Source organism: Hydra vulgaris, chromosome 10 (assembly GCF_038396675.1).
Source record: "Hydra vulgaris chromosome 10, alternate assembly HydraT2T_AEP".
NCBI classification, from domain to species: Eukaryota; Metazoa; Cnidaria; class Hydrozoa; order Anthoathecata; family Hydridae; genus Hydra; species Hydra vulgaris.
Genome location: NC_088929.1, coordinates 34,377,356 through 34,405,193, shown reverse-complemented (window position 1 = coordinate 34,405,193; position 27,838 = coordinate 34,377,356). Strand labels below are relative to the sequence as shown.

The following is a 27,838-nucleotide window of genomic DNA, read 5'->3' as shown; positions in this document are numbered from 1 at the left end:
GCACAACGACGTTCTCAGAAATGATAATTAAAACTTTATATATAACTGGAAAATGATATTCTCCAAAATTATAAAAACTCTTTATACATAACTGGACAATAATATTCTCTTAAATGATATTAAAAACTTTATTTATAACTGGAAAATGACATTCTCCTAAATGATATTTAAAACTTTATACATAACTGGACAATGATATTCTCCTAAATAATAGTAAAACCAGTAACAACATCAATTTCAAAGTAGATGACATGTTCTTATTTTCAATATAACAAGTTTTTTTCATTCATTTATTGTTACAGCACTTTTCTTAGTCTTTTATAAACCAACAGTTAGTAATGATACTTTCTCAATTATGCAGTCAGAGTTCCTTGAATTCTGATTTATTTTTACATCAATATTACTTTGAAAAACTTTGGTCTCATTGAATTTACAAAAGCCTAAATTATTTTTTTTTTTAAATACTAATAAGTAGCAAGTTGGTTTTGGTAGACTCTGTATTGGCTATAGTGGTCCATTTAAACTTGGAACAATAAATACACAGAAAAAAAATAAATAAATATATTCACATAAACAACCCTCAGAATTAGGGTCGGAATTCAGCAATGCAGACCTGAAATGTCTAAGATAGGCATTCTTTTGCCGACCTTGTTTTTTTATATTGTTGATGTGAGAATATAACTTTTCTAAAATTATTTTTGATTTAAATGATAAGGTTATTATAAGTGTGTAGTAAAGCTAGAACAAGAATTAAATTTTTTATTCAAATCTTTTTCTAATTCTTGTTATTAAAATTTACGTAACTCGTTATTAGTGAAACACTAAATACGTAACATACGCATAGCTTGTTTTTAGTGAAAATTTAATTTTCACTAAAAAAACAACACTGTAAAATTAGTTAGCATAGCACTAAAAATGTTATGATCTTTTATGTAGGAAGCGGCGCAGATTTGAATAGTTTTTTTGGAAGTTTATTTTTGAATTATTTTTTTAAAGTTTTTTGTAATTTTGTGTGTATTAACTATTACTGTTATTCATTTAAGTTATGTTGGCATTTGTTATAAATTATTATTATTCTTTTAAATTTAACTGATAGGTGCAAGAATGTACAAACATCAACAGACCTGCGCCATGCAAGGTTGTGAAGTGCACAAGGCCGCGAAGGCACCAGAGGCACCAAAATGCGTAAAAAAGATGGATAACATGATTCCCATTATATAAAATATTTTCTTTTATAGTTGTACCTTTTTATAAATAATATATATATATATATATATATATATATATATATATATATATATATATATATATATATATATATATATATATATATATATATATATATATATATGCAGAGTCACTTAAGTAGCTATCTCCCAAATCAACTTTATGAACTTCTTTTCAAAGCCTGCCAATGCAGAATAAAAACTAAACCCTTTTCTTTTTATAACAAAAAAAATGTGCTAATCGAAATTTCTTTAATAATTGGTTTGACTGATGAGTTGATAAAATTTGCAGATGAGTAACAATTGTGGTTTGTTTTTCAATGGCTGTTGAACTCATTCCAATGTTATCAGTTTTATTTACATTTCTTTTTTCCCCTAATCAGCTGATTAGGGGAAACAAAATTTTGTTTGTTTACTGATATCAGTGAACAGCTGTTTGATGAGAAAGACTTTTGTTCTTGTTATCCTTAAAATTATTTCTTTTAATTGTTTTTGTTCCTTTGACAAATGTTTCAGCATTTTTATTAAAAAAATTATAGATAAAATAATCTACCTATAAAAACATATTATAAGATAAAATAAATATTAAAGTATCAAGCTAACCAATTTGTGAAAACACCTTTTAATCCAAACTTCCCATTATTTTTCTGTTCATCATAAAATTCACTACAAATTTTGCACCAGAGTAAGGAAACATTTCCACCAGTATCAAGTTGATATTATACACAAGAGAAATTTCATGAATCAACTGTCTTTTTAGAAGGCATAGCATTTAAATTTTAATATAACAAGCTTTCAACATAAATAAAAACATTTAAAAAAAAATTTTTTTTAATGTTTCAAAAGCTTGCACATGACTAATTAACTTAATAAATTTTAACATATTTTATAAGTATTACTTTTAAGTGAAAAGTTCGATTAAAAGTTCTTTTTTTGCCACACAAAAATAAATTTTTTTTTCCTGTCATTAAACAATAACGACTTTTTAAAATGAATTTTTTAGCAATAAAATTTTAAATTTCATAGCAATATAGTTCCAAAATTTTATTTGGATTGCAGTAACAACTTTAGTTATGGTTTTTCATCAGCGTTTTTTTTATTTTGAGTAGCTTGCTCAATTAATTGACTTGATGTATTTTATTTGAAAATTCACTGAAATAAAGAGTATAAATTTGCTATATTTTTGTGCAAATTACTTAAAATCTAAATTATTAATTCATTTTCACACATATTTATTAACTACTTAACTCCCAACATGAATAAAGCTAGAAAATATATATATATATCAGGCCTTCTCGTAAGAGGCGTGCGACCGCACATCTTAAATGACCACGCACATAAAACTATTTTTCGATAACTTGTCCACGGCTTTATAGAAGTTTTGATTTTTAGCACGAAAATGCTAAAAAAGAAAATGGCGCAATAAAAACCAAAGCAGAAATTAAAACTAAAAAATAATTACATAACTGAAACTAAATTAAAGAAATGAAAATTTTAACGAATAATAAAAAAACATGAAAAAACAAACAGAACAAATTAATTTTTTAGCCTAAACTTCATTGTCAGCATAATTAAATTTGCACTAAATTTTACATTAAGTTTGCAAAAAAAATTTGCACAGCTTTATAAATCTTTATAATTTCCAATCTTTATAATTCTTATAAGTTAACAATAAATAGGTTGAGACCAGGGCGTATCCAAGGGGGAGGGCTGGTGATAGGGCTTCTGCTCCCACTGTATTTTTTTATTTTTAATTTTTAGAAATTGATCAATTTAACACAGCACAATGTTTGAAAATGTAAGTAAATTAGGGAGGCTATTTTGAAAAAAAGTGGCATCAAATTTCATAAATTGTTTTGGTTCAAATTTTAAATTTTATGCAAAAGTAATTGGAATAGTTAAAAAATTTTAAGCAGAATTTTTTTTTTTCTATTACTTCAAATTTTGTTTACATAATTCTTGTAAATTTTTTGTTTTCTTATAATTAGGGTGCTTTTTTCAGCAACAATATTCGATACAAGTCAAGGAACGAAACAGAAGTTTCAGAAATTTTGTTTAATCTCTTTGTAAAAAAAAAATATATATATATATATATATATATATATATATATATATATACATATATATATATATATATATATATATATATATATATATAAATACATATATATATAGGGCTACCATAGTCCTGATTTTCATCAGGACTGCCCTGATTTGAAGGGCCTGTCCTGACTGCCCTGATCAGGTGCCAAAATGTTCTGATTTTAAAAAACCATAACAAAAAAGAAAAAAATATCATTTTGACAAAAACTAAAAAATAAAGCAAAGAGAAAAATGTTGACTATTTTTACTATTTTCTTGCAATTTTAGGCAGTGCTGGCAGAAATGGCAGTGGTAGCAGACATGATAAGGCATGGTCAGCTTCAGACATTCAACAAAACAATTCTGAGAATTGAAAAAACAAGAGCAAGTGCATGTGATATTGTTAATGAGACAAAAGTATTGCAGAATAATCTGAAGGAGAGATTTGAGAATAAGTTTATTCCACTGGAAGCTAAAAAGATACTTGCAAAACTATTTGAAGACGGAATTATTGACAAAATTGCTGTCAAAAAAGAATATACTGGTTTTTACGAGAGATGTCTTTTTTATATTGACCTTTGGAAAAATAGCTTTGCTGATGCTGAAAAGTTCATGTGGTTTCAAAACAGTGCAATAACATTTCCAGAGTTGGAAGAAGCTCCAGAAAGAATTAACCAAAAAATTGGACGTACAGCAATAAATACTGATGAACTATTTGATGAAGTTGTTTTGGTCAAGGCATACTTGTCAACTAATTCTGAAACTTGGAAATCTGATGATTTGAGTTGTGAAGAAAAATGGGTCCTGATGATGAAACAATTTGGAGAAAAGGGCATTTCAGTAGCAAATTTTTCACTGGTGTTGGAATACATTTTCAGTCTTCCTGGAACTTCAGCTGCTGTGGAAAGGGTGTTTTCAATGATGAACAATATTTGGTCTCCTGAAAGAGGTTCTTTGCTAGTTTCTACTGTGAAAAGTTTGCTTTTTTGTAAGTTAAATATTGATCTCAATTGCTCACAGTTCTATGAAAAGATAAAAAATGACCAGTTGTTCCTGAAAAAAGTACACTCTAGTGAAAAATATGACTGATTTAAAAGCAAAGAAAAGAAATAATTCTTGTAGTCATTACAAAAATGTAAGATAAAGCTGGTTTTTAATGTTGTATTTTTTGTCATTTTCACTTTTAGTGTGACGAGCTTTTGTCCTGATTTAGACTTTCTTCCTAATTTATATTTGTCCTGGTTTGACCGGTTAAGAAAAACATGATCTCCTGATTTTTCCAAAATTTCATATGGTAGCCCTATATATATATATATATATATATATATATATATATATATATATATATATATATATATATATATATATATACTATGTACTGTAACAAGTTTTTAAAGTAATATATACATATATATATATATATATATATATTATATATATATATATATATATATATATATATATATATATATATATATATATATATATGTATATATATATATATATATATTTTTTTTTTTGTTATTTCACCTCCTAAAAGCCCAGAAGGCCACTACAGATGAGGAAGCTACTTAATTGTAGTTATAACCCTCTCTCAACTCTATAACTCCGAAACACAAACCTTGACGAACTCCACTGCGCGGAGAAACAAGTTGAGCGCGGTACTACCAGGGACGTGGTGGGAATCGAACTCGGAACCTCTCGCTTATGAAGCGAGCGCACTACCACTACACCACTACCGCATATATATATATATATATATATATATATATATATATATATATATATATATATATATATATATATATATATATATATATATATATATATATATATATATATATATATATATATATATATATATATATATATATGTATACCCACACACATATATGTTAAAATTGGAAAAATCAATCACTTTCTTTTCTCTAATACTTGCTTGAACTTTTTTAGAGAAAAATGTTTTATTTTTAATTTTCTCTATTCTTTTTTAGCTAGAACATACATTTATACATTGCATTGCCCAGACTATAACAGAGAAAATAGCTGCTATTATTGTTAACAAGCCATTTATGTCCTTGCTTTCAGATGGCAGTCAAGCTCGCAAAACAGGCAGTGACAAAGAAGCCATTTTAGTTTGAGTGCAGCATTCTGGTGGTCCATGTTATTTTTTTGTTGCGCTATGCAATAAGGCTGATTTTGGGGGTGGAAATGCTGGTTCCTTAAAATTAGCACTAGACAGTGTTTTTATCGAAAACAACATTACTAAATGTAAAATTCCTTTATCGATTATTGATTACCGTACAAAGTTGATTTCTGCAACGGCTGATGGAGCCAATGTCAATATGGGAATTTACACTAGGTCGTTAACTCAATTAAAACAAACATGTCCTTGGTTAGTTAACATCGACTGCGTTAATCACCGACTAGAACTGGCAATTAAAGATGCTATGAATATACATTTTACACAACTCTGTTTTACCTTTTAAGACACTGTAGCAAAATTAAGGAGTCCTGCAAACATGCTGCTGCTGCCCTATCAATTCAGTATTACTCACTTGGTAAAATTACAGGAACCAGATTTTTAGCGCATTGTCAAAAAGGTTTTACAAAGCTTATGCATAATTGGCCATCATACTTAGTTGCCCTTCCAAAAGCTCTAGCAAGCGAACAAGGATATCGAGCAGAAACAAAGCAAAGATCCAAGGATTATTAAAGAAATTTACTAGCTACGCGTTTTTATGCAAAATTGGTGCATACGTCAATTTACTTGATGCAATGAGCCCATTGTCACTTTTCTTTGAAAGAAACATTTTGTTAGCGCATGAAGTCTACCCCACCATTAGGCAGGTCTGTTTTTAGGGGTCGGAAAAACTGTAACTTTGCAACTTTATTTTCCCATTCTACGTTGATATACAAGACAATTCCAAAAAAAGTTATAAAAATATTTCAATTTTCCTGACCTCCCTGAGGGTTTGAATATTTTTAAAAAACTCATTTTTGACCAATTATTCGTTAAATTGCTATCTTATTTGGATCAAGGACCAACAAAACTAATAAATTTTTTTTGTGTGAGCTGACTCTACTATTAGGTAGGTTTGTATAAAGTTTGTGCTCAAAATATTTAAAATTTCTCGAGATAACACATTTTGAAATATGACCTGGTTTCTTTTAAAGACCTGGTTTTTACTATGTTTTCAATTGTATATTTATCTAAATACTCCTAAATATTCATTAAAAAACTTAATTAAATTTGCATTTAAGAAGTTTGTTAAATAAGGAATCCAAATATTGTACTTAATAAAGATAAAAAAATAAAAGTAAACTGTTAAAAATATAAAGACTTTGACTAAAGGTTTTACAAACACGTTTTTTTTAATAATATACATAAAAAATTTTTCTTATAAAAAATTAAACTTTTCTTACAATTTATTATGAATTTCTTTGGACCGGTTACACTTATCAAATGGAAAATTAACTCTGTGTTCCTTCAAAACCAGTAGAATATCTTGTAACTTTTCGTCTTTAATTGTTGAATCAATAAAGTCTTTTACCAATTTAATAGCTCTTTCACAACAGTCATTGACACAGACTAATCTCTTTATAAACTTTTGCATTTTTTTTATAATCAGAATCATCAGTCCACAAATCAGGTGGACTTTCTAATCACTTTAATAAAAAACTATTTTAAATAACAGCCATGAATTTTGACCAACGTAATCATTAAGTTCTAAATTTTCATTTATTTCTGCAGGCTTAAACTTTATAAGTTAAAAGATTTCAGGTTTATTTCATTTTAACAACTGCTGAGCAACTTTTTCTTTAACTTTATTGTCAAGACTTTTATCAAATAAACAAAAGACAACTGTTTCTTCAGAAAGATAATAACTGTGTCTAAGATAAAAGAAATAAAAGCCTGAAATAAAAGCTTGAGGAACATCAGCATGAAAATCTTTCATTTTTATCATCTCTTTAACCGTACACAAATCATTATGAGCAGCAGAAACAATTTGACTTGATTAAAGAAAGTTTTTTGCATGAACTGAAGCTACATATATTGCAGCCTTTGAAAATACTGTGTCTTCCTCTAGGGTTAAAAACTTTATGATCGGTTGAGTAAGTTTCATTGACAAAATGTATGAAGCATCTGCCATAAATCTAGCTTCATGTTCAGCAGCTGGTTTTTGTATAATAAATCCAGGAACTGCCTCCCTTCCTTCCAGAAAAACAATGACATACTGACACAGATGTTTATAATCATTTCTGGGGAAAGTATGAAGCACCAAAGCTTTTTTGTAAAAAGATAACTTTTTTTAACCATATCTTCTAATGGAGTTCCACTAACTTCGCACGATGGAAACTTTGAAAACTGATTGATATTTTTTTGAACATTTTCATAATGCATTGGCAACGCAGTTTTGAATCTCGTATATATAGATTTTGATGGACCTTTGCTTTCTATTTTAGTGATTGCATTTATTGCATGTAAAATATGTCGTTCTTGAGAATGTTTTCTACAAAGAGGCCTTAACAGAGGTCGATTTAAAAGTTCTTCTAAAATACTTTACCATTATTACAAAAAGGGTATAAAACTTCTAAAATACAACCATTATTACAACCAGTGTTATATGCTGATTTATCAGCACAAATTCCAATTATAAAGCTTTCAATTCCAAACTTTTTTATAACATTAAAACATGCCAATGCTTAATCATATCCTTTTCCCGATTGACATTCAACTATGCCTAGCAGCTCATCCTGTTGTTTTCCATTTGTGTTTAAATTCCAGTCTGGACTTGTAACAACAATAGCTAGGCGTTCGTTTACTTCAGAAATATAGTCTTTATTTAAAGCCGTAACTTTTTTTGTATCAATGTGCAAAATCAAATTACTATTTTTAAATTTTTATTTTATTTTTTCCTTAATTAATTTTGATTCACTTAAATATAAGTCTTTTTTTATTTTTTCTACTTTTGTCTTTGAAAGTTTTATTTCATTAAGATTGATATTTCCACATCTTAAAAATAATGCTAATAATCCTGTCTGTACTCCAACAGAAGTTCCAAAACGCCCACAAAATGTTGAAGTTTTTTTAATAAGTTCATCAATATCTACTGTTACTGTCACTTTATTTTGTTTTATGTTAGTTGATTGTTTTTCAATTTCATCATAGTTATTATATTGAAATTCTTCTTTATCAAAATTTTCTAAGAAAAATAACTCTTGATTTCCATTATTACCATTGCTATTTGATGAAAATTGTTTTAACTTTAAGTTTTTTGTGGCAGATTCCTCCGTTTGCTCAAACTCCTTGGCTTTCCTTTTGCGAAACTCTCTGTTGGAATAAACTTTTTGATATTTTTTGTCTATTTTATCAATTATCATTGTTCTTGCAGTTTTTTGGTCTTCATAAAACAAAACATTGCATTCTTTTGCATCTATCGAATTCTATCTTTTTTAATTATTTCATAAAGTTTTGGGTGCCCTATGTCAAACAATTCTTTTTCTAATACCAAAAAATTATTTTCATACAGCTTTTGTGTTTCCATTTTTTTTGAACGATATGATACCAGTTTCTTGTGATGATATATTAATTCGGAAACATTTTCCCTAAAATAATTTAATAAATTTTTATTTGTCATTCAGCTTAAATTTTTATATCAATAATTATGTAATAAACTATGAACATTATCTAAATCAACAGTTACCTAATACTTCTGCAACTAATGTGTGGTATACCACCTATAAGCCACAGTTTACTAAGAGTAGAAACAACACATTTGGGCTGACATGTTTTATCATTACAAAGCAGCTCGTGATTTATATCTAGAGGGCAGAAAATAATTTCGGTGTGTTTTTTTTTTTTTTTTTTTGAAATTTAGTAATCTGCAGCAGTAATAAAAATATCTTAAAATGTTGCCTTATGTAGGCAATGTTCTGCAATTAATTTCGTGGGTTTGTCCTAATAAATATATTTCAGTATTTGAACATGTTGATATTGCCATATCTTGTTGTTAGTGGATTTGTGCTTGTGTTTGTTTTCGTCCAATAGCACTGTAGAAAAATGCTTCAGCACCCTGACTACTATTCTTTCGGATAAACGACTAAGTGCGAAGCATAGTATGATGGAAGAAAGCATGCTCATTGCTGGAAATAGCCATGTATTTTACAGATTTATTAACCGAATTATTGTTGCGGTTTAATTGTTATTATGCAAGTAATTAAATTAGGAATTGTATCAGTTGTGAGAAAAAGTTATTGATACAATTGGAAGCGTGGTTCAAATTGTTTCCTCAAGTCTGTCGTATTTTTAATGTAATACGAAATGAAAAATTAACAAAACCATTATTAGCATTAATGACTATTTATTACTTTAAAAACTTGTTACAATACAAATATATCTATATATCTATATATATATATATATCCTTGACTTGTATCGAATATTGTTGCTGAAAAAAGCACCCTAATTATAAGAAAACAAAAAATTTACAAGAATTATGTAAACAAAATTTGAAGTAATAGAAAAAAAAATATTCTGCCTAAAATTTTTTAACTATCCCAATTACTTTTGCATAAAATTTAAAATTTGAACCAAAACAATTTATGAAATTTGATGCCACTTTTTTTCAAAATAGCCTCCCTAATTTACTTACATTTTCAAACATTGTGCTGTGTTAAATTGATCAATTTCTAAAAATTAAAAATAAAAAAATACAGTGGGAGCAGAAGCCCTATCACCAGCCCTCCCCCTTGGATACGCCCTGGTCTCAACCTATTTATTGTTAACTTATAAGAATTATAAAGATTGGAAATTATAAAGATTTGCATGAAAATCTTTATAATTTCCAATCTTTATGAAGAAAGCTGTGCATATTTTTTTTGCAAACTTAATGTAAAATTTAGTGCAAATTTAATTATGCTGACAATGAAGTTTAGGCTAAAAAATTAATTTGTTCTGTTTGTTTTTTCATGTTTTTTTATTATTCGTTAAAATTTTCATTTCTTTAATTTAGTTTCAGTTATGTAATTATTTTTTAGTTTTAATTTCTGCTTTGGTTTTTATTGCGCCATTTTCTTTTTTAGCATTTTCGTGCTAAAAATCAAAACTTCTATAAAGCCGTGGACAAGTTATCGAAAAATAGTTTTATGTGCGTGGTCATTTAAGATGTGCGGTCGCACGCCTCTTACGAGAAGGCCTGATATATATATATATTTTCTAGCTTTATTCATGTTGGGAGTTAAGTAGTTAATAAATATGTGTGAAAATGAATTAATAATTTAGATTTTAAGTAATTTGCACAAAAATATAGCAAATTTATACTCTTTATTTCAGTGAATTTTCAAATAAAATACATCAAGTCAATTAATTGAGCAAGCTACTCAAAATAAAAAAAACGCTGATGAAAAACCATAACTAAAGTTGTTACTGCAATCCAAATAAAATTTTGGAACTATATTGCTATGAAATTTAAAATTTTATTGCTAAAAAATTCATTTTAAAAAGTCGTTATTGTTTAATGACAGGAAAAAAAAATTTATTTTTGTGTGGCAAAAAAAGAACTTTTAATCGAACTTTTCACTTAAAAGTAATACTTATAAAATATGTTAAAATTTATTAAGTTAATTAGTCATGTGCAAGCTTTTGAAACATTAAAAAAAATTTTTTTTTAAATGTTTTTATTTATGTTGAAAGCTTGTTATATTAAAATTTAAATGCTATGCCTTCTAAAAAGACAGTTGATTCATGAAATTTCTCTTGTGTATAATATCAACTTGATACTGGTGGAAATGTTTCCTTACTCTGGTGCAAAATTTGTAGTGAATTTTATGATGAACAGAAAAATAATGGGAAGTTTGGATTAAAAGGTGTTTTCACAAATTGGTTAGCTTGATACTTTAATATTTATTTTATCTTATAATATGTTTTTATAGGTAGATTATTTTATCTATAATTTTTTTAATAAAAATGCTGAAACATTTGTCAAAGGAACAAAAACAATTAAAAGAAATAATTTTAAGGATAACAAGAACAAAAGTCTTTCTCATCAAACAGCTGTTCACTGATATCAGTAAACAAACAAAATTTTGTTTCCCCTAATCAGCTGATTAGGGGAAAAAAGAAATGTAAATAAAACTGATAACATTGGAATGAGTTCAACAGCCATTGAAAAACAAACCACAATTGTTACTCATCTGCAAATTTTATCAACTCATCAGTCAAACCAATTATTAAAGAAATTTCGATTAGCACGTTTTTTTTGTTATAAAAAGAGTAAAAATATAAGTAAAAATATTTTGCTGAATGATATAACCAAAACACTTTACCAAAACTGTATATCTTATTATGGAGTAATGAGTGATGGTAGCAGTAGTGCTAAGGCAAAGGATGAAAAAGAGTTGCTTGTAATGAAAACCGCTGCTACCGGTGTTCCAAAATTTTCTGTTATAAGTCTGGAAGTAGTAGCTGATGCCAATGCAGAAGGGCTCAAAACAGCTTTAGAAAACTCAATTTGCAAGTTACATTTAAATACACAGCCTGCTAACAAAGAGATAGGACTATGTACTGATGGGGCCCCAGTTAATATTAAGATGTTCTGCCTTATAAAAGAAGAAATAGGAGATCTTTACCAACTAATTTTGTGCACTGGCCATAAAAACTTATCTTGCATGATGCATTTACAGGATTGCAAATTAATTGCAATGTTGAAAAAGATTGTGCAATATTTACTACATTTTTAAATGAGCAAATTTAAAATGGCATTTGTTTAAGCAACAATCATAATTCATGAACATTATTTTAGTAAAATATAAGAGACCAATGAGAACAAGAGTTTCTCCAATCAAGTTGATTTTATTATTATTGCTTTTATTGTTTGATTGAGCATCAACTTAATGCGCTTAACTCTACAATTAGAAACCTTCCAATATTATTGGGCTTTGCAAACCAGCAAATTTTAAATCCATATAACAAACAAATGAAATCTGCAAAAAGTATACTGCAGGGCTATCTGAAAAGATAATTCGAATATCTTAAAGATTATTTTTAATTGTATAAAAATAGACCTTTTTAAAAGACTCAAACCAGTAAGTAAAATTCTGCAAGATTCGGAATTAATTCTTCCACAGCTTTTGACTATAATATCTTCATGTGCTAAAACCATTAAAAAACTCTTTAAACTGTTAGCTCGTGAAAAAGAAAATCCATTTAAAAAATCAGACATGTTTCCAACACTTTGCAAACTTTTTTTTAGCTCATAAAAGTCCTCCAAAACTTTGGCAAACAGTATTTTTATCTAAGTATACATTTTACATATAGCTAAAATTTGCATTGCGCTACCTATAAGTAACAGGGAGTCAGAGGGCATACTCTCTTTTCTATGAAAAGTATTTTCTAAATCTCACCAATCATTATCTAATCAAACCTTAGAAGATATTCTTCAGCAAGATGCGATAGAGACTTCTCTGAAAGCCGCTATAAATGCGCCATAGAAATGTATTTAACAGAGTATCTTGATAGTTGATTCAGAAAACAATAACACAATCCTTAGAAAACATCACTTCATCCAAAGAACAATCAATTGAAGACATTGACATTAGTTTGTTCTCTGACGAAGAATGATCATCGTCATCCAACGAAGATGCTTTTTTATAAAATATAGATTTTGATGGCTATAAATTTATTTTGTTATTTTGTTTTAAGTTTTACTTTGAAAATTTTTTTCTAAACTGATGTTGACCTGAAGTGGTTTTAGGTCAGGAAAAAATTGCCGACCTCATTTTTCCTAATTCTGAGGGTTGTATAAATGTAACATATATTCAATTATTTAGTAAACATACCTTTAGAGTTTTTATGAAAAGTTAGCTTTATGAGATCTTTAGCAGACATAGGCTATAGAAAATTAATTTAACATAAGAATAAAACTAAAAAAAAACAAATTATGTGTATTTATATGTAACTATACGATGCATGCGGAATTTTATCTAATGGTATATAAGATAAAATAATATTCGTCAAAAATAACAAAAAACAGATTAACTGTAAATAACAAGATGTTGTCGCTTATCTTTAAAATGTAAGCATAATGAAGAATGTTTAAATCAAACTCATAAATTATAATACTAAAAGTAAGCAAAAAAGTATTCTAACAAAAATGCAAAGTTAAAAAATGCAAAATAGAAATAACTTTTACCTCTCCAGTGACTGGACTTTTTTTGAAAACTTTTAAAAATGGTAAGATGTTTCTTAATAAAAAAAATTAATTTTGATAAAAAAATTGACTTGACCAAAAAAGAAAATTATTCCAAAGAAGAATTTACTTAATTTATGAAAATGTTTTGCTTTTAATAAAGTTTTAACAATTAAGTTGTCATGTAGACATAAAAGTGATTAAAGTAGAATTAAATTCAACTAAATTGAATAAAGTGTTAACTTTCATGATTAAAATCCATTAGTAGCTTAGTGGTAGAACACTCAAACAATCAATAGGGCTCAAACCCACCTTTTGCCTCTAGAAAAACTGCGCTCAACTTCTTTCTGTGCAAAAGCTTTGTTTAAATTTACATTTGTGATAACAAGTATAAATTTCAACAATAAAAACAATTGCATATATATAACCAGACATTAATAATAATAATAGTAATAATAATAGTAATAATATTAATAACAATAATAATAATAACTAATAACAATAATATATTTTCCAAGCATTAAAATTTTAAATTTAAAATCTTATGAGGCACTTGAATATAACTTTTATTCGCAACTATTTTAGACTAAGGACAATATACAAATGATTCAAAAATAATTAAAAGTTAAAAAATTTAATTAATACTTTTTTAATAAAAGAAAGAAGCAAGAAGTAAAGAAAACTCTACAAAACAGGAATAAATTTGTTTGACAGATTGATAAATAGGAACAATTTGAATTAAAACAGTTATACTTACAATAAATCAAATACAACTCCTTCAACTGTGCAAAGGGGATGTTCAAAAGGTTGTAAAGAAATGCTTAAAAAAAAGAACAAATATTTTTGTTTTAAATATAATTGATGTAAAAAAATCTTAAAATTATTTGAATCAAGAAGTGGCAAGGTAGCTTATTATAAGAAGTAGCAAAGTAGAAAAGTAGCAGGGTAGAAGAAGTAGCAAGGTAGCTTTCTTGCAAAGTAATTTATTTAAGAAATTATTAATTAACCACAACAGAAAATTTCAGATCTACCTGCAGTAGTTAAATGGCAGTCTACGAAACTTTTCAATTTGTCCTTCATCTAAATAAATTAAGATCATTAATATGTAAAGCTAAAAATTAACCATTTCTAAACTGTTGACATCTGCTTTTTTATCTATGAAACTCACCTTTCTTTCCACCCCATTCTTCTTTCCACTCCTTTGTAGTAAGATAACTAAAAATTAAACATTTATTTCTTATTGTTTTGTATACTTTCCAGAAAACTATTACCCTTTAACAAGGCCATGAAGTTGTACTTGTGAAATTTGGAAGTTCCCATTTTCTCTTAAAATATGACATTACCAAGCATTTGAAGTAATTGTTTACAACTAAATATCATTCTTGGTGTTAACTTATTCAGGATGGCCAAATAAAATTTTCATAAGAAAAAGAGGATAATAGAAGATTTTAGAGGAGAACTTGCATCTAATTTAGAGGATTTTTTAAAATAGTTTTATTGCTAATGTGTCTACACTTGTGGGGTTTAAACAGGAGTAATTAATGTCACTTTTTAAATGTTAAATGACATGGATTTGCTAAAAGCTTGCTTGTTTTATTAGAAGTTTATCAAAAAATAAAAAAGAGTAGTACCATAACCTGGAACCAGTTTTGCACAGCCAGAATATTATAATAACATCAAGAAATGAAAAAATAAAAAAGAAGAGTTGAAGAGGAGATTTGATCATATTTTCAACTTTTTAGAGGAAAATAGAGGATTCTAGAGACTTTTAAAAAAAGCGGACTTTAAAGAATTTTAGAGGAGCTTTGGCCACCCTGTTGTTTTGCAGATCATGACTAAATAATTTTATTTGGATATTATCACAAGAAGAATTACCATGCATTACCAATTACCCTCTTCTTGCCAACAATTAGAGGTTTTATATAAGATTTTTTGGTTCCGTGGTAAATTGCCACAATTACAACTAAAGAGTCTCACCTGTCTCAATACAAAATCAGTTTAACATCACTACCAGGACATATATAATATGCAAAATATCTTTATATAAAAAATATAGAATATGTAAGGTAATTTAAATTATATAACATAAATAAATTATAAAATAACTTTTATTAAAAAGAGTAAATATAAAATAAATTGTAAAGATATAAAACAATATAAAACATATTTTTTTAAAAGTTTAAAAAATAGCAAAAATTAACTTATGAACAAAACATAAACTAATATATCAATAAAGCATAAATTTATCAAAAAAAATAATAAATAACAATAAAGCATAAATTTATCAAAAAAGTATAAACTCACAGTTTGTCCTTCTGGTGTTGTTTCTTTCCCATTTTGTATAAATATATATATTTATTATTCTTTGATTATATTTTCTATAAAAACAGTATTAAAAAAATGCAATTGCTCAAAAAAGTCAAATATGAAACTATCGAAATAAAAACTAAATTTTATGTCCAAAAAAAAAAAATGTTGAAAGAAAAAAAAAGCTTTTATCTTCAAACCAATCATTTTAATTAAATAAAAAAAGTAATATATTATAAATATATTGGTAAGTTTCATATATTTGAAATATATATAAAAGATAATTATGAAAGATATTTAACTAAGATAAAACTGTTAAAAAAACTGATTTTAAGTAAACTGCATTGCTGTTAATATTTTTAGTAAAAAACATTGCCAATAACAAAAAGTTAAAACAAAATCAATATTAAACATAAATTATTCAAACTAAATACAAATAGAAACAATTTTAACATTATGCATCAAACTACAATATGGTAATCTTCTATGAAATGCTTTGATTGCGAAAAACAAATGTTATCAAACCACAATCGCCAAATTCTTCTCCCTTTCATATTAAAAAAATTCAATTAGAGCAATAAAAATAAGCAAAAAGTCAACAAAAACATTGTAAGTAAATACTGTATATACACATAAGGCGAAGCAAAACAAGAATACAAGCATAAAAAAGTAAATTCTGACCGTCAACTTGTCATTTTAAATTTTAAAGAATAATAGTTTTCTCTGATGTAAGGTAATTGCACACGTTTCATGAACTTTGGAGGAAGAAAACTATTAGCTAATTACTTGACTTTATATTAAATATTAAATAAAAAGTTTTTTTTTGAAAAAAAAAACTTGTTTTATCAAACATTAATGTTTGCATATATATATATATATATATATATATATATATATATATATATATATATATACATATATATATATATATATATATATATATATATATAATCGTTATACACATATTTTTAATTGATTTTTTTCAACTGAAGTACATTTTTGAATAAAATAGATTTGATTTAAGTTTTCATTAAACATATAGATCTTAACTTAAACTAGTAAGTTAAATTCAACATTTATTTTGGGAGAGTTCATTATGCTTTATCTTGCCTTCAATAAATCAACACAAAAATCTTTATAAATATTATAACCTGTATGACCATTTCTAAAAATTAGAAACTTTTAAACAACTTAGAAAATAAAACAGATACCATAATGTTACCAACATTGTCTTTAGGTATGTGTTCCCATTTCATTAGCTCAGCCATTGATACACTTTTCTAATATATATAGTAAAATATTAAAAAATAAAATAAAAATACAATTAAATATATATCAAAGTTCATCTCAAAACCAACAAAAAATAAGAAAATCTTTTTTAAATTTTATAACAAGTTGACATTGGGTCATCTGCATTTTTTTGTTTTCTTAAAATTGTGCATTATTTTTCAAACATTTTAAAATTTCATTGAAATTGTGCATTATTTTTAAAACATTTTCAATATATTTTTTTCAAAACTTCAATGTATTTCCAATAAATTAACAAGAAAAAGGGACAAATTATCAAATTTTTCCAAATTATTCCAAGTAAACAATTTTATATTAATGCAACTTTTAATATTTTGCAAGCAAATAAAACATCAGACCAAAATAGAGTTTAATATCTCTGCAAACAGAGATGTGCAGAGAAGTCAAACTCTACTCAAACTGTTTCAGATGTTATTGATTGAACTTGAATTTGACTGCTGTTTGATTCTATCATGTTAATTAAATAGATATGTAAAAGATATTGTTTCATAACATTTTCTTAAAAGAACATCCAGAAATGATAACTGATAACAATGCACAATGATAAAATAAAAAGATGATCCAGAAATAATAAGTGTAAAGAATAAAAAGATACAAGTTGAAATATCATGAAATCAAAATAAAAAAGGGAAAGTTAACTAGAAATAATCATATCCTTTAGCTTTATTAACATATCTAGTAATTGCTTAAAAAATTGTTTGACAGTTTGCACCTCATTAGAGCTGATTAATTTCTTCAACTTGAAAGACTTATGTTCGTCACTCTATAAATAATAATTTATATTTTAATATTAAACCAATAATAAAATTCAACTTTAATTTAAATATAAATTATAATGCAATTTATGCAATTTATAAACTATTATATTGTGTATAAACTATTATATGTATAAACTATTATATGTATAAACTATTATATGTATAAACTATATTATATATAACTATTATATATTTAAACCATGAATATTTTAAGCAATTTTAAAATATATATTTATAAAATCTAACATCAATACAACAACAATTTAAAAGTTCATGCGTCAAACAAGTAGAAGATTCTTGAAATGAAAACAAGTCCTAAATAATAAATTAAAAAAACATCAGAAACTATAATTAAAAAAAAATAAAAAAATTTTAAATGACAAAAAAACTCTATGATTTTATTAAAACTGTCTAAGGTGAATCACCTTTAGCAATCGTGTTTTTACTAGAAAAAAAAAACATTAAAAATTTTTTTTTATCTTTTGCGTTTTGCATTACAGTTTTTAACTCTTCTACATGCAGATAAATATTAAAAGTTGAAAAATGACTAAAGTACTCTAAGAAACAGGTAAATGATAGCTTTGCAAAAAAATTGTTCTTTCTCAACTTTTAATAACTTTAACTAACTTGTATCTCTAAAGTTTTTAGTGAATAATAAAAAAAGTTCATTTTGAACATAAACAAAAAATTTTGAATTAAAAAATGTAAGACTGACTTTAGTTTCAGAATTTAACTATAAATTAACAGTGAGTGAGATAATACTAAGATGAGATAATACTATAGTGAGTTAATACTTTAGTGAGATAACACTTAAATAGTTTAGAAAATCTTTCTCAAGTATGAAAATAAATAAAATAAAAAATAAAAATTATTTAATAAGACAAAATCATTATCACTAAACTTGAAACTATAGACATCTTAACAGTTTCAATATTTTCATGCACGCGCATATTTAATAGTACGTTAATAGTTCTTTATGCACAGAATCGCATGAAAACAAGTAAACGCACATATAAATTAAAATAGTAACCTAGAAAGAAACAGTTATTTACTTAAAAAAAATTTATTTTTTCATAATAAAGACATTGATTTAGCTTTATGTAAGTTTATATTACCATTTTAAAACTAATATCTATACTATATATATGTTTTTGTTATATATTTCTAATCAAGGAAAAAAAATTAAAAAAATAAAACAAATTTGTACGTTGACTGTAAAAGTTCTTAATAATATTTAATGTTGAGGAATAAAATTGAGCTTTCGGGAAAGAAGAATGCAAAATGGTAATATATATATATATATATAAAAATATATATATATATATAATATATATATAATATACACGCACACACATAATTTTCACTGTGCATTTTCACACTCTTTAAGAGTTTTTATTTCTTTCATATATAATCTATAACACAAACATATAAAGAGTATAAATATATAAATAATATAAATTTATACATAAAACTGTTTAAATAAACTTAAATAAAGCAAAATCGATGTCTTTATTATGAAAAAAAGAAAAGAAATCTCATGTAAACAACTGTTTCTTTTAAGAATGCTTTCATAATATATCTGTTTATTTACTTTCTTTCTTGCGATTCTGCGCATAAGAGACCATGATGTACTATTGAATACGTGCCCGCACAATATTATCAGAACTGTGAAGAGATCTATTGAAAAATAAACATTCTGAATATTTCAAAGTTGATGTTATCAAAGTCTTACTTTTAGATCATCTTGACTGAATTCAGTTTTCTTAGTTATAAGTGAATCTACAACTGTTTTACTTAAAGCTTGCTTAACAATTTGTCGCTGGTAAATCTTTTCCTCTATTGAGCCCTAAATAAACATATATAGAGAGAGATATATGTGTATGTATCTGCAATTGCATATATATTTATCAGTCTTCTCGATTTGGTTGGCACTTACGCACTCAAACCATCATGATAACACTCTTATGTACAAAATATTTTATTACAAATTAAAAAAGTTTATTCGTACATAAAAGAGTTATCAAAATTTAAGAGCATTAGGTTTAATGTTTTTATATTAAATATTTTATTTAGAATTTAAATAAAATGTTCCTTTTGCATTTGTTTTTAATTATTTTATTAAGAAATAAAACATTTGTTTTAACATTTTTTATTTTTATTTTTTTAGAATTTAGATAAAATGTTTGTTTTGCCTTTTTTTTTAAATTATTTTATTTAGAATTTATCCAAAGCATTTTTATCACTATTTGCTTTTCAATTTAAATAGCAAATAAAAATTAGTGCGCGCTACCCTAACAATGACCATCCAACCAACGCTTTTTTGTGCACTGGCATTAAATTTTAAATGGAGTAGACTAATGAATGTATAGAGTATATACGTGTGCATGTGTCAACATACAAATATCTATGCGTGCTTATAGATTTGTATACTTACTTGATATATCACTGATGAAATCATAATGAAAACTATTATAATAACATCATAATGAAATAGACATTTGTGAAGGCTTTTGTAAATATCACAGAAGATTTAAGTTTTGGGTAGGTACAATTTAGCAACGAAGAACATACAATCTGACCTCAATCTTTTAAAGCTCGGCATCAGGTTAGATTGTATGTCCTTATATATATGTATATTATATATATATATATATATATATATATATATATATATATATATATATATATATATATATATATATATATATATACATATATATATATATATATATATATATATATATATATATATATATATATATATATATATATATATATATATATATATATATATATATATATATATATATATATTATATATATAGTTCTATAAATTGTTGCATTTGGGAGTAAAAATGATTCTTATGCCAACAAATACGTCACTTTTAATTACTTTTGACTTTCCTCCAACATTTCCGTGTTGTCAGAAAGTTAAAACCATTAATTTAATTACAAATTGTTTGTTTTTTAAAAAAACCGCAAAAACGCAAATTTAATTGACCAGAATGTTTTTAAAAACATTATGAATGTTTTTAAAACATTCTGAATGTTTTTAAAACATTATGAATGTTTTTAAAACATTATGAATGTTTTTAAAACATTATGAATGTTTTTAAAACATTATGAATGTTTTTAAAACATTATGAATGTTTTTAAAACATTATGAATGTTTTTAAAACATTATGAATGTTTTTAAAACATTATGAATGTTTTTAAAACATTATGAATGTTTTTAAAACATTATGAATGTTTCTAAAACATTCTGAATGTTTTTAATAATATAAACAATGTTTTTATTTTTATTTTTTTTAATAAAATGTTTTTATTTTTAATTTTTTTAATAAAATGCTTTTATTTTCATTTTTTTTACTGTAAATCATGGAGTGTTGCTACATCGACTATCTTATAGCCTGATTTGCAACGGAATGCTGCTACATGATGCGGTAGTGGTGTAGTGGTAAGAGCGCTCGCTTCATAAGCGAGAGGTTCGGAGTTCGACTCCCACCACGTCCCTGGAAGTACCGCGCTCAACTTAGTTTCTCCGCGCAGCGGCCTTGCTCAGAAAGGTTCGTGTTTCGGAGTTAAAGAGTTGAGAGAGGGTTGTACCACGAATAACAACTAAAAAAAAATAAAAATAAAAAGTAGCCTCCTCGACTGTAGTGGCCCCCCTCGGGCCTTGGGGAGGTGAATAATCTAAAAAAAAACAAAAAAAAAAAAAAAACATCAACTATCTTATAGTCTGACTTGCAAGGGAGTGCTGCTACATCGACTGAGGGTTTGGTTGGGGCAGGCAGTCTATCAAGTTATAAAAAAAAAATTCCGGTCTTGCATTTTATTTTTTACCTTTGGTCAACAAAATACGGAAAAAACTTTCTGACAACCAGGTATGAGTATATATATATATATATATATATATATATATATATATATATATATATATATATATATATATATATATATAAACTTATTAAAACATGTTTATTTCACACACAATATGGAACAATTACAAACCTTTTAATGTCAAACTTCATAAAAAACTCCTAATATTTACTATGTCCTCCTTTTGCCTCAGCCAATATTCGCCAGGGAATAGATTCTTACAAGTTAGTTATAAAATCCCGGAGTATGTTGTGCCATTCTCTTTGAAGTACTTCAAAACATTCTTCAGCATTTCGGGGAGCATGTTCGACCTTCTTTCTGTCCAGGTAATCCCAAATATGCTCAATTATGTTAAAAACTGGACTCTGGGGAGGCCAGGTTATCAATACCAGTACTCCTTCCTCTGCCATTTCATTTAAATAATTTTTTGCCACTCGGGAACAATGTTTTGGGTCATTGTCTTGCTGCAGAATAAAATTATGACCTATTAGTCTCATTCCGGATGATACAGCATGGTGCCTTAGGATATCCACACAACATTTCCCGATGAGTCGCCCCCTATTTTGATCAAAACACCTACTCCAGATGAAGATAAACAGCCCCAAACTTGTAAAGAGCCTCCTCTGTGTTTAATAGTAGGGTTTGAACACTCGGGCTGATAGGCTTCTTCAATTCTTCTTCAAACATATTGGCGTTCTTTTGTTCCAAAAATTATATTAAATATGTATATATAAAAACGATTTGTTTTGTAAACAAAAAGACTTTCAACAATAATAGCGTTTTCAATGAAATTGTTAATAATCATCGAAGTTAATAAAACTAATTATGAAATAAACATAAAAGAAGTTTCTGGTTACTAAACACAAACATGCATACAAAGTAACTTGCGCTACATATATATTTAGAAAGTTATTAAATATAAAGAAAAGTTTTTAAGTTCTTAGATATTGGTTTACTAGCTCTAAATATTTTCGCTTCAGTCGCCATTCTTACAAACTTGTTATACTTAAAGTTACTTTTTTCTGTTTACTAATTAAATATTAAATACTAATTAAAATTAAAATGCCCACTCACTAAACATCATCAGCGATATTGTGAAGCAGTTCCGCTTCCTTTTCATAAAGTATTTTTAACCATTTTAGTTGATTTCTATCTAATTAATTTAATTTCTACAGTAACTCAATGATTTAATTATTTGATTTGTTTATCTTGCTAAGAAGAATTGTTTCTTATATATGTGTTAAAATTTTCATGCAAAACATAAAATTGTTATTAAAAAAACTGACTTTTTTATTTATAAAATAATTTAGCTAAAATAAAACTAAAGCTAGTGTTAGTTTTATCAGGCATAGACCGCTTTTGCCTACATGTCTTTAACATATGCTCTTCATCTCTGAACATGCCTTTTACTTATACATTTATAAAATCTATTTCTAAAAGTCTAGTCTCAGATGCATGGGCAAAGCTAACATCACACCGCTTTACAAAAGAGGATTTAAACTTGATGCATCAAAGTACAGATCTATTTCTTTAACTTCCGTCTGCTCCAAACTCCTAGAGCTTATTATAAAAGATTGTTTAACTGAGTACCTATCTGCTAATAATCTTTTATCTCAAAATCAGCACAGATTTGTTCCAAAAAAATCATGCATTACCAATTTATTGGAAACTATGATCAGATCATATTTAATAATAAGAGGTCTAGTGTAGATGCTTTATATCTAGATTATGAATAAAGGGTTTGACACACCTCCTCATGATCTTATGCTTCACAAACTTTCTGGTTTTGGTGTCTCTTATATGCTACTTAATTGGATTTAGTCTTTTCTTTCTAACAGAATGCAACAAGTTGTCATGGGTTTTGGTATTTTCAGATTGGTTAACAGTCACTTGTGGTGTCTCACAAGTACCTGTTCTAGGACCATTTTTATTCGTCTTATACATCAATGACATTATAGACCTAGTTAGCAATCTAATGAAGTTATATGATTATGAAAGTAAAGTTATTTCCACCAACTCAACTCCTGACAGTTCGATTATGCTCCTGAACAATATAAATCAAATCACATCTTGGACTACAATCTAGAAGCTTGCAACTTGATTACAAAATATGCTATACCTTACACTTCAAAAAAAGTGAAAACCCAAATCACAAATATTAAATTTTGACTCAACAAGGACAACCCCAATCACAAATATTAAATCTTGATTCAACTTCTCTATTCTTTTTACAACCAAAGAGATTTTGCATTTCACAAAACTTCAAATGGGACATGCATGTCAAAATAATACCATCAAAAGCTAACTCTGTCCTCGGTCAACTAAAGAAAGCTTTTATCTATAAAAACAAACAAATTTGAAAAAAAACTATACACATCGCTGGTCAGATCTTATCTCAAGTATGCTGCTCCTGATTGAATTCTCTTTCTGCAAACAACGTTTAAATACTTTAAAAGAAGCCAGATTATCACATCTTTATCTCACCTCACAAAATGAAAGACGCAATGGAGGTGATTTAACAATGGATTGTGATGGAGGTGATTTAGCAGATGGAGGTGATTTAACAATGGGCTGACTCATCATCTTAAAGAGTTTAAAAATTGTATCAACAAACACTTTGGCCAGCATAAAGTTATCTACTAAAATGCTGCTACAGCTCATCATCTACTGACAAGGAGCTAAAAAGTTATCATTTTTATTTAGCCCTTATGTTAACATTTTCTTATTATTTATTTTTCATTGTTTTCATAATTTATTTTTTATTACTTTAATATTTTTTTGATGCAGTTTATTATTATTATTAAATATTAGAAGAGTTTATTTTCAAAACACGTTATGAGCAAATTTGTTTTTATGAGCTGCTTTGTATATTACTTAAACAGGGCTCTCAAGTGAAGAGACAAGTTATGTATATTTAGTAAATAAACATTAAAAAATAACTTTTGAGTTAATTAAACTTACCAAAACAATTCATTCATTGAGATATTAACAAAAAACATTTGTACTTTTTCAATTATACTTCCAGTTAAGAGGTTAATATTAACTAAATAAATAAATCTGTAAAAATAAGTAAATCTGCACACTTTATCCATCGTAAAAATATCTGGTTTGAATAAATTGTACTTACCACAATGTTTACCACATTAATGTACTTACCACATTGTTTTGTAAACAATTTACAATTACACAATTAGATTGGGTTTTCCCTATTTATACAAAGCGTTTGCGCTACATTAAGCATTTGAGTTCAATTGAAGACTTTTGACAAAATAGAAACTGTAATTAAACGAAAAATACTGCTTTGCTACTGTTTCTTTTTTATTTCCATTAAAATATTTTGTTTTCATTTACCATGAAAACAAATTTTTTCTTAATAAAAAAATTATTTTAAGTGTTAAGTATTTATTAGCTAAACTTGTTTTTAGCAATTATCAGGATAATTTTTAAATTTAATATTTATAGCACTAATATTAGTTTTGTTTTTAAAATAAAATAAATATAAGTTAAGTTAGACATTTAAAGCGTTGCTAATCGATCGTGTTGTTTTTTTCATTTATTTTTTACATTTTACAAAAGGTTATATATAAAAGCATTCTTCTTAATAAAAATTTTTTTTGCAAAAAATTTTTAATTGCAAAAGGAAAAATCCAAACAACATTTACAATTCAAGTTCAAGTTATTTGAAAACTTTTTTTATATTGACGTAATTTATTAACTACAAAAGTGCATTAATCAGGCCAGTATTTTTTTTTTTAAATATTAAAGACCCAGAGCCTACCTAAAAAAAAAAGATTTTTAAAATTATAAAGTGTTTTCCTAATATCTCCATAAATAATTTTTTTTGGAAAGTTTAATTTACGTAAAACTTATTTTTTTATTTATTTAAGATATGAACACAACTTGTCTTGGCATTTGGAGATCCCTTTAATTAAAAAAGATTAAACTAAAGTGTACTTTATCAATATTTTTCAGTATGTTTATAACTATTAACATTTTAAAGTTGTTGTTTTTTTTATATGTATATATAACTATTTGTTATTATTATTTATTTGTTTTTTTTTCAAGTAATATTTTAGTTTAGACATTAAAAAAAAAAATACTCATACTGCATATACTTTGCATTAACTTGTGTGTTATTAGTTTCTAGATTATTCTAGTTCATTGGGTATTCGTTGCTTATGTTTATGCGGCTAATGCTTGACCACAATCAATTTCATTTAATCAGGACTTGGGGCATTCATAATAAAATTTTATAGTATTAATATACTATTAAAAAATAAATAAACAGATGTATGCAAATAGACAAAAAAGTAAAATGAAAATAGATCAAAAAATAACTGTTAAAAATTACTGTTAGTAATAGACGGTAAATTTTCACTTCTTTTCTTTGTCCATCTCTCCAGATACGAGCCATAGCCAAAAAAATAAAAAAATTAATTAAAAAAAAAGGCATAAATTTTAATTACTAATTAAAAAGTTAAATATTATTAAAAAAAGTAAAACTATGTATATGTATATATGTATATATACATAAATATATATATATATATATATATATATATATATATATATATATATATATATATATATATATATATATATATATATATATATACGCACACACATACATAAAAAAAACATACATACAAACATAAACTCACATACATACATACATATATATGTGAGTTTAAACCCTTCTGTAAATTTTTTTTTAATTTTTTCAACTTTTTAAAATACAAAACAAAACAATTCTAAAGTTCAATAGATTTTGACTAATCTTTTGACTAATCTTTTTGCAAAAATTTTTAAATCACATTGTAGAAAATACTTTTCTGAGTAAGATGATATTAAATTTTATACTTGATGAAAAAAAATTTGTTATAAATGTTTAAGTTTTCATATGCGTAATAAGATTTTTTTTATTATTTTGAAAAAAAGAAATTAAAACTCTCGGAAGTTAAATTTGATACCATTGAATTTAAAAAGTTTTCTGGTATAACTTTTTACACTGATCAAGAATCTTTTCTTCAATATAAAATTTGCTATTTAGAAAAAAAAGTTATGAGTAAAAAATGGAAAAGGAGAATTGTGGGGTCGAATGAAATACACTAATAATAAGTGAAGCAATAGCTCACTTCTTAAATGCAGCTTTTTTATTAAATTTAAAGTGACCAATAAATCTCCAACTATAAACTCTTGTATTGAAAAAATTTTTTCAATGAAATTTTTCTTAATTTAAATGAATAACTTCTACTGACTGGTTTTATTAAATGATTCTAATGAATGAAATATGCTAGTTACTCTCTTGTTAAATGGAGTTTTTATTCAGTATACCAGTAGCAACTCTTCACAGGTGTGTCCACGGCATAGGTGAAACTATTGGCAGTGGTTCAAGCACAAGATTGTCAAAACACCTTGAATCAGTTTTGGTAGATACGCTCATCAAATTATCCGATTGGGGCTTTGGTAGAACTTACAATAACGTCATCACACTAGTTACCGACTAATTGCAACACCAAGGTCAATCTCATTTGCTTCCTAATAGTACACCAGAAAGAGATTGGTATAACCTTTTCATAAACCAGTGGAGTCATAGGTTGAGCATCAGAGCCATAGACAATATTTCATCACTCAGAGCTGTTTCTTGCACACAAGAAATAGCAGCAAAATAAAAGTAGCAAAGTATTTCAACACACTGTAAAGAGAATTCAACATAGCAGGTATCAACAAAAACACTCCATGTCTCATTTGTGAAATTTTGATGAAATTGGCTTCTCTGGTAATCAAGGTAAGCAAAATATATTTTGCCGGAGTAGTGCAAAACGACCAATGAAATTGGTTGGCAACAATGAAAAAATCTATTAAACAGTTGGAAATTGCATTAATGCTGCTGGTAATTGTCTTGCTCAATACATTATTTTTAAATCAAAAAAATGTCTGGTATCATCTTGCTTAGTACATTAATTTTAAATCAAAAAAATGTCTGTACAGAGATTGGTGTTTAAGTGGTCCAAATGATGCCATATACGCTATACCTCCATCCGGATGGATGAAAGATAAGCAATTTGTGTAGTGACTCACTAACGTG

The 27,838-nt window shown here is 26.3% G+C and overlaps 2 protein-coding genes across 3 annotated transcripts in view; both read right to left on the bottom strand.

Moving 5' to 3' along the window:
* Positions 1–15,900, bottom strand: part of LOC100198050 (RING-type E3 ubiquitin-protein ligase PPIL2) — a 40,625-nt gene extending 24,725 nt beyond the window's left edge. Inside the window, exons 1-6 of the mRNA XM_065807891.1 lie at positions 15,803–15,900; positions 14,667–14,713; positions 14,530–14,578; positions 14,256–14,318; positions 13,502–13,553; positions 13,149–13,200 (exon numbers count right to left, since the gene is read on the bottom strand). Coding sequence (XP_065663963.1) covers positions 13,149–13,200; positions 13,502–13,553; positions 14,256–14,318; positions 14,530–14,578; positions 14,667–14,713; positions 15,803–15,834 — 295 coding nt within the window. The 5' untranslated portion in view covers positions 15,835–15,900. The remainder of the gene's footprint in view (positions 1–13,148; positions 13,201–13,501; positions 13,554–14,255; positions 14,319–14,529; positions 14,579–14,666; positions 14,714–15,802) is intronic.
* A 294-nt stretch (positions 15,901–16,194) lies between these two features.
* LOC100208757 (DNA repair and recombination protein RAD54B) overlaps positions 16,195–27,838 on the bottom strand; it is a 52,181-nt gene continuing 40,537 nt past the window's right edge. Inside the window, exons 20-25 of one of the 2 annotated variants that reach the window (XM_065807889.1) lie at positions 26,102–26,167; positions 19,604–19,717; positions 18,118–18,186; positions 17,826–17,876; positions 17,017–17,085; positions 16,195–16,352 (exon numbers count right to left, since the gene is read on the bottom strand). In XM_065807889.1, coding sequence (XP_065663961.1) covers positions 16,290–16,352; positions 17,017–17,085; positions 17,826–17,876; positions 18,118–18,186; positions 19,604–19,717; positions 26,102–26,167 — 432 coding nt within the window. In that variant the 3' untranslated portion in view covers positions 16,195–16,289. The remainder of the gene's footprint in view (positions 16,353–17,016; positions 17,086–17,825; positions 17,877–18,117; positions 18,187–19,603; positions 19,718–26,101; positions 26,168–27,838) is intronic. The other variant, XM_065807890.1, reaches the window with a different exon arrangement.